We start from the raw sequence: 8,131 nt of genomic DNA, 5'->3' as shown, positions 1-8,131 counted from the left end.
AATCTTATCTTTTTAAATCTTTTCAAATCTTTTCTTTTAATTTGATTATTTTCTATTTTATATTTCTTTTAAATTTTAAAATTCAAAATTTTTTCAAATCTTTATCTTACCTTATCTTAATTTTAAATTTCAAAATCAAATCTTTTCAATTCTTAACTTATCTTGTTGACTTTTCTTTTCCAATTTTAAATAAAAAAATTTAAAATCAAATCTTTTTCAATTCTTTTATCTTATCTTATTTTCAAATCTTTCTTAATTAGTTACTTGTTTTCTCTTCTACATTTTTTAAAACTTCCTAACTAATTTATCTCTCTTCTTTTCTGAAAATCACACTAAAATTTTCAAATCTTTTTAATTCAATTAATAATTAAAATAAAAACAAAAATATTTTAATTATAGTTTACCTTTTTACTTTTCAATTTTCGAATTTCTCTACCCTTTTATTCAAATTCTTCATCTCATTCCTTTATCTTCATTCTTCTTTCTTCTTCACATCTCACAAGGAGTTCTATATACTTTGATATAAAAACTCCCATTTTCTTTCTTTTCCTTATTTATGAGTAGGAACAGAGATAAAGAACCTCTCTTTGATCCTAATTCTGAACCTGAGAGGACCCTAAGGAAGCGTTTACAACAAGTTAAAGCACAATACTCCGGAAGAGACCTCGCAAAATTTTTCGAACAAGAAATTGAAAGTACAAACATGGCAGCCGAACAGAATAATGAAGGAGATGTAAGGAAGGTTCTTGGTAACTTTACTGCACCCACTTCTAACTTCTATGGGAGAAGTATATCTATACCTGCCATTAGAGCAAATAACTCTGAGGTTAAGCCTCAGTTAGTTAGTCTTTCTGATGTAACAGAATTGTAAATTTTATGGACTTCCACTGGAAGATCCAGATCAATTTCTATCTGAATTCTTACAAATTTGTGACACTGTTAAGACCAATGGATTAAATTCTGAGATCTTCAGGCTTATGCTTTTTCTTTTTGCTGTTAGAGACAAAGCTAAGATATGATTGGATTTTCAACCTAACGAAATCCTAAACTCTTGAAAAATGTTGGACAATACTTTTTTGGCCAAATTTTTTCCACCTCAAAAGATTAGCAAGCTATACGAAAATATTAATTATACAAAAATATTCAATTTGAGACATACTATTATCTTTATGCTTAAATAGATATAAACTTAAATCATATGGTGTGAATACATGTTTGCAATAATATTCAATTTTCTTAAACGTATTTTCAACATAATGAGATTGAAATAATATCAAATTAGCACTTTTTCTTATTATCTTTATTCTGAGAATAATATTTATAACACCCATATCCTTTATATTAAATTGACGAGAAGATAAAAACTTTTTAGTTTCATCTACCTTTTTTAAGCATGTTCAAAATATTAAGAAATTATCAATATATACACAAACAATAACACCAACATTATTATTAAATTTGCTATATATGTATTTATCAGATCTATTAAAAATCTTAACTTCATCAATTTTTTTTATGTCATTATTTTAAAACTTGCTTTAAATAATAAAGAAATTTGAAAAACTTACATAACTTATTCTTGTTACCTTTTATCATGCAACCTTTGAGTTGATTTATGTAAATTTTTTTATCAAGATCTTCATTTAGAAACGTAATTTTTACATTCATTTGATGTACAACAAATTTAAATCTAAATACAATAATAAATAAAACTCTAATAGATACAGTTCTAATAACTAGAATATATGTATTAAAATAATCTGTATTTTTTTGTTGTTTGTTAACTTTTAACTATTAATCTAGCTTTATATTTATCCATACTACCCATCCAGCTTTAATTTCTTCTTAAATACTCATTTACATTCAATAAATTTTTCATTAGAAGATAAATCAACTCATTCCCAAAACACGGAACATCAGTAAAAGACATAGCGGAATCATTAAAAATAAGAAAAATAACATAATCATCACCAAAATTATTTTTTTTTTCCAACTCTTTTAGTTCTTATATATCTCAAAGAAAGGTGCATTACAAGATTTGATTATGGTTTTAGATTTAAGTACATAAACACAAACACAATATCCAATAAACACAGAATCACATATGAGAGTCCATCAACATCTTTGATTTCTATTAACATGTACTTCCTTAATTAATATATAAAGACTCAAGGTTTTAAAATTTTCTTGTATGTGTGACTAAGTTTGAAACAGAAACATATATATAACAAACCCTAGATATTCTTCTATGGCATTGGCCTCAACAACATTAAAGTAGTGGAGGTTGTGCAACTTGTTAGTGTTGCAAGTGTGAGGAGTGTTGAAGTTAGTCCCACATCTAAAAAAAACATGGAAGAGTGAGGAGTTTATAAGATGAGAGACCCATTAACTTGACACCTTAAGGTTTTGAGTTGGATGTGGTGTCTTCTCATCTTATGTTCTCTCGCTTGATTCCTCCCCGAATCTCACGGGAAGCAAGCATGGCTAAAGGTTTGACTGAAAGCATGCACGATGAGCACGACAGGAGAATAAGCTAAGAGGACGATGGTGGGGGAGCAGAGGGTGTAACACCTTTATACTAAAATACCACGCTTTCATTACGCCACTCTGCTAACAAGGACATTGCAGAGAGACTTGAAGTGGGGTTTCTCTATTTTTTTTTTAATATTTTTAGATTTTGTTTTGTTTTCTTTCCGGTGAAACGTCGTTTTGAGATTTTTCAAAAGAGAAAGTATAAGGAGCGAAGATTTAAAAAGTATTAGAGATATGATTATTAGTGTTACATTGTCTTGTCAGGTTACGCTTTTGGAATGAGTGATTTCAGGACATGGTATTAGAGTTTTAGATTCAGAAAATCAAGAGTTCGAACCTTGGTAACTAGTTTTAAATTCGGTTGGTTTTCGATTCAGTTCGATTGATCGACTCTTGACTGATTTTTCAATTTATAAACTATTTTTAACATTTGTTGTTTTTAGTGTAGACTGAATTACGTCTAACTGATCATTTTAAACTAAATTTTAAAATCATAATATTTATATTTAATAAATTAAACTAAAAATAATCTTAACATGTACAAACAACAAATATAATGATAAATTTAGATATTAAAAAATATTAGAGGTCAATACTTTTTCATCAATATCAATTGACACTTGACTAACATCTTATTTATATATTATTAAAGTTGATAATTTAAAATTTAGTACTTAGTGTTTAGCGTATTGGCCAAATATTGACTAAAACAATAAATTTAGTGCTCATAGATATTTATGAATTTCTTTTACAGTTTTTTACAATAGTCTTTACTCAAAAGGGAGAAAGAGTTAAACCTGGCCATTCACGGACATCAAAAGTTCTCAACCCCAAAAAACCATAGAAATATTACCAACTACTTTCCTGTCAAAGTTAGGACACTAGATCTCAAGAAAAAAAAAAAAGAAAAATAAAAGAAATATCCAACCAACGAAAAGATCAATATTTGATTCATTCCTTTTGACATTGCCATAAGACGAACAAATAACAACCAATGATGGATGTTATTATTTTTTTTATGGAGTTTTTTCTTTGATACTCTTTGATGCATGTTGCTTTCTTATGGAGTTTCTAGTGCTCCTTATTCATACAAGTCTTTTTTTCGTTCATTTTTACTTCTCTTTGATGCATGTTGCTTCTTTTTTTTTTTATGAAATTTTTCTTTGTTTTTATTTAGTTTGACTTTATACAATTTTTATTGTGAGTTATTGAATTACTGTGTACTATGTTTACTATTGTTATAATTTTTTATGACATGAATTATTGATTTCATAAGGAAGCCCAAATTAAATAAATTAACCCATCTGAATCTTTTTAGAATATTCATAGAAAAATAAAAAAAACAACCAACGATACTAATCATTTTTTAAAATGCTATACAAGCAATTAATAAATAATAAATCCTAGTGATAAATATATTGATGCCACAACTTTTAAAAATCAACTTTCATACTTCTTTCAAAATATAAAAAACTTTACCAAATCATTCCAAAGTAATCTATATTTATAATTAATAATTAAACTTATATTTATTAAAAAATTATTAAATTTATTATTTTTTTTAAAAAAAGTTTCTAACTTTGTTAATAAAAATTAATTAAAAACAAATTAATTATGATATACTAAAAATTAGTCACTAAATTAGTTATTATAAAAATTATATATTAAATATAAAATGTATATTAAAAATAAATTATAAAATATATATTTATATATAAAAATATATAATAGTTGATTCAATGATTATTTTTTTTATTATTAGCTGATTAATTTTTAATTTACATTAACATTTTTGAAAATAAATCATTTTCGTCCAAGGAGGTAGTTCTAACGGGCCCTAAACATTTTTGATAATTGGAAAAGTGATTGGACCGGGTCAAACTGATCCGATAGTTTTGAAACGTTGATTGAACCCGGTAAACCCGACCCGTTTGGGGTAGCGACGAGTTCAATGCATGACCCACGAAAGGAAAGCTGTAGCTATAGTAGTGAGATGCTTCCCCACGGCTTCTGCTTCTGCCTTCTATCCTCTTCCGCGTTTCTTTTGACGAGTGGAAAAGAGAAGAAAAACAAATTAGTTTTTTTTTTTTAATTTTTTAATTGGGTGTAGAAGGGATTTTAGGGTTTAGAAAATCAATAGCATATGGTTGCAGATGATATGATTTGATATGTAGGAGAAGTGCATCATCAACGGCTTTGGTTCTCTATCTTCTTATGCCTATTCTCTAAGGTACACTTTAAAGATCCCAGTTGATTTTCCTTTTGGGTATCTGTTTTTTGTTTCTCTAAACATTGATTTTCGTTTTTTTTTTCTGGAAAAAAACCGGTATAGAAATATAATAGTGATTCATATTTCATACTTTATACTTTTTTTTTTAGGATTTATGGAGATACTTGGTCTAGGGTTAGATATAATGTTCCTTCAAAGCCCCATTTTTGGTTTTTATTAACCCTAACAAATACCAATTTTTTAGGCTTTGATTTTTTGTTTGAAAAAAAAAATGTTTTTGATACTCGGGAATTTTAATGTGTGTTTTCTGAAGTGGGTGTGTGAGGATTCTGTAATCTGATTTATAAATGTTGGGTTTTTGATAGTGGAGAATTGATATGATGTAGGTGTGTATATAAGATTGTTCTGTTGAATTGAGTTATGGAATGGCAACCTTGAATCCAGCAGCAGCAAGAATTTGAGGTAACATGGTTGATTCTCTTCTCACTGTTCTGTCAATGGAGAGTCATCACCCATCCACACTCCTGTCCATGGATTCAAGTGCATCTTCTCATGAGGAACTTGATTTGGAGATGAATCCACAAATCATACTTTCTCGTCCGCCCGATATCAATTTGCCCCTCTCCGCAGAGCGCAGCCCCCCGCCACAGCTGTGGAATTCTGATACCTGTGATATCCTTGATGTTGGACTTAGTACTCAGGGATACGAGGCCGAGACTTTTCTCAACCCTCCTAAAGCTGGCAAGAAGTGCTCAAAGCGAATTGATAGCATATGGGGAGCTTGGTTTTTCTTCAAGTTTTACTTTAAGCCTGTGTTGCATGAGAAATCAAAGGCCGTGGTCATAAGGGACAGCAATGGCATTTCAGGGTTTGACAAAACTGATCTTAAGCTTGATGTCTTTATGGTTCAACATGACATGGAAAACATGTACATGTGGGTTTTCAAGGAGAAGCCTGAAAATGCATTGGGAAAGATGCAGCTGAGGAGTTACATGAATGGGCACTCTCGGCAAGGGGAGCACCCGTTTCCATTTAGCGTTGAGAAGGGCTTTGTTCGATCCCATAGGATGCAACGGAAGCATTATAGAGGTCTTTCAAACCCACAGTGCGTCCATGGCATCGAAGTTGTTCCATCACCCAATCTGTCAGGCATTGATAAGGAAGAGCAGAAAAGGTGGATTGAACTCACTGGCCGAGATTTTAATTTCAAGATTTCTCCTGAAGCAAGTGATTTCAGCTCGTGGAGAAATCTTCCCAACACAGACTTTGAACTTGACAGACTGCCTCATCCAATCAAGACTCCTAATCCTCACTCTAAGAAAATGCTTAATGGATCCGGGCTGAATTTATCATCAACAATTCTGTCTAACCACAGTAATGGTGACAACCATGATCTGTCTCCTGTCAGTGGCAAGAAGAGGAAAGACTTTTTCCTTTATAGTAATTACGAAGAATGTTACTTGCCAATTAATCCTCCATCTGATCGGATTGCAAATATATCTGTTCACCCAAGCGAACCGGGCTGGTTGAATGACTTTACTGGTGTGATGAAGAATGTTTGTGGACCCGTTACAGCTGCAAAAACCATATATGAGGACGAGGAAGGCTACTTGATTATCATCAGCCTGCCATTTGTGGATCTTCCAAGAGTGAAAGTTTCGTGGAGGAACACTCTCACCCATGGTTTCATAAAAGTTTCTTGTGTGAGCACATCCGGGAAGCAATTTATCAAGAGAAATGATAGGACATTCAAGCTTACAGATCCGTCGCCAGAGCACTGCCCTCATGGGGAGTTTGTCCGTGAAATCCCTCTTTCAACTCGAATTCCCGAAGATGCCAACATCGAAGCATACTATGATGGGCCAGGATCCGCGCTCGAGATCATGGTGCCAAGACTTCGGGCAGGAGCGGAAGAGCATGAGGTTCGTGTTTGCCTCCGGCCTCATCTGGGAGGAAATGATCTTAATGTTGACTTGAGTTAACAAATTTGGGTTGCAAGCATGGTCCTTAAATCTTAAATCATTGTTTTACTAACTTGTGTCCCTTTGTAAACTATAATACAAATGTGCACCTCACAATTTTTTTCCCCATCCATACTAACTGCCATATGGTTTTACTTTTTGGGGGATCCATGCATCTATTATTGTTAGCTTTCGATTGTAATCATTCTTTATCTTTGAACATCCATTCCTGATCAGTTTATATGAAATTATTTAGTGTTACCTTACCCATGTTGGCATGTTTTGGATTTCAGTGAAGCAGCACACATGTTCTTGTATTAAATTAAAATGCCTTGTTAGTGAGTCATGTACGGGACTCAATTTCACAGTATAAAAACATGAGGAGCACGAGAGGATCCAAATCCGATAAAATATAGGTTAGTATGGGTCAAAGGTGAATGATCAATGATCACCAACTATATATCAGACTTAAAGTAGCAGTGTGATTAGCTTGTTTAAAATTTTCAGTTTGTTGATGATAGCTTTTGACTATAGCATTAAAAAGGGTGAGGAAAAACGAGGCTAATATTTGGGATTCGGATAATTGATATTTCTTTTTTGGATTTTTTGAAGATAAATGACTAATTTATTGTAAATTTAAACTGATCAATAGATCGCTGCATATAAGACGCTGATTGAATTTTCAATACTTAAATTTTGAAAAAAATCAATGCTTCTGTCCATGTACATGCATCAAGAGCATAAATTATTTTTCAGACATTTATAATGCATATACGACCACTAACAAAGGACAAAAAATGGTATACATCACAATTAATGATTATTTGGAATTTTGTCATTTGGCATATTAGTGGATAATAAAATAGGACAATTTTATTTATTTAATTTTGTCAAACAGAATTTATTTTTTTTTAGGTATAATATTAGTTTAATTTTTTTTGTGGTTAATTCTGTTAGTACTTAAATTTTTCATAATTAGAAATAGTTATTTATTCTTTAATATATATCTCTTTGCACTTTTTAGTCAAGGCAGCAATTAATATTATTACAATAATGCTTAGTGTATATATAAAAAATTAATTATTAATCAATCATTCGTAAAAATATATATTAACATACAAAATATATATGTGATAATTAATTTAATAATTAATTTTAATGTATACAAAATAATTTTATTTTATTGAAAGTTGCAGTCATTTTCTCATATCTCTACAATTTTATCAAAATCATGATTTAAATCTATAATCATTTCCCTTATTATTAGAAAATTAAAATGTTTGTTGAAATTTAGGTTAAAATTTTTTTTTTCTCAATAAAAAAATAGTTAATTTCTTAGGTATACATAATCGTATGTTTAGTTTTAAGAGGGGATTTAGATATGCAATTTAATTAAGGAATAATCTTA

At 30.4% G+C, this 8,131-nt stretch overlaps 1 protein-coding gene across 2 annotated transcripts; it reads left to right on the top strand.

The window, feature by feature from the left end:
* The first annotated feature begins 4,540 nt into the window (after positions 1–4,540).
* On the top strand, positions 4,541–6,989 carry LOC107491688 (uncharacterized). 2 transcript variants are annotated; one of them, XM_016112583.3, is made up of 2 exons: positions 4,541–4,762; positions 5,128–6,989. In XM_016112583.3, the coding sequence occupies exon 2, from the start codon at positions 5,230–5,232 to the stop codon at positions 6,742–6,744; it is 1,515 nt and encodes a 504-aa protein (XP_015968069.1). In that variant the 5' UTR covers positions 4,541–4,762; positions 5,128–5,229; the 3' UTR covers positions 6,745–6,989. The 2 variants fall into 2 exon arrangements, with proteins under 2 accessions (XP_015968069.1, XP_015968070.1); XM_016112584.3 differs by having other exon boundaries at positions 4,542–4,762; positions 5,149–6,989.
* The last annotated feature ends 1,142 nt before the right edge of the window (positions 6,990–8,131 follow it).

Source organism: Arachis duranensis, chromosome 6 (genome assembly GCF_000817695.3).
Source record: "Arachis duranensis cultivar V14167 chromosome 6, aradu.V14167.gnm2.J7QH, whole genome shotgun sequence".
Classification (NCBI taxonomy): domain Eukaryota; kingdom Viridiplantae; phylum Streptophyta; class Magnoliopsida; order Fabales; family Fabaceae; genus Arachis; species Arachis duranensis.
Note: the sequence above shows the minus strand (reverse complement) of the source record. Positions and strands in the feature narration are given on the sequence as shown.

Excerpts from the sequence above, each read along its gene's own strand:
- LOC107491688 (XM_016112583.3), top strand. The coding sequence starts at position 5,230 with ATGGTTGATTCTCTTCTCACTGTTCTGTCAATGGAGAGTCATCACCCA.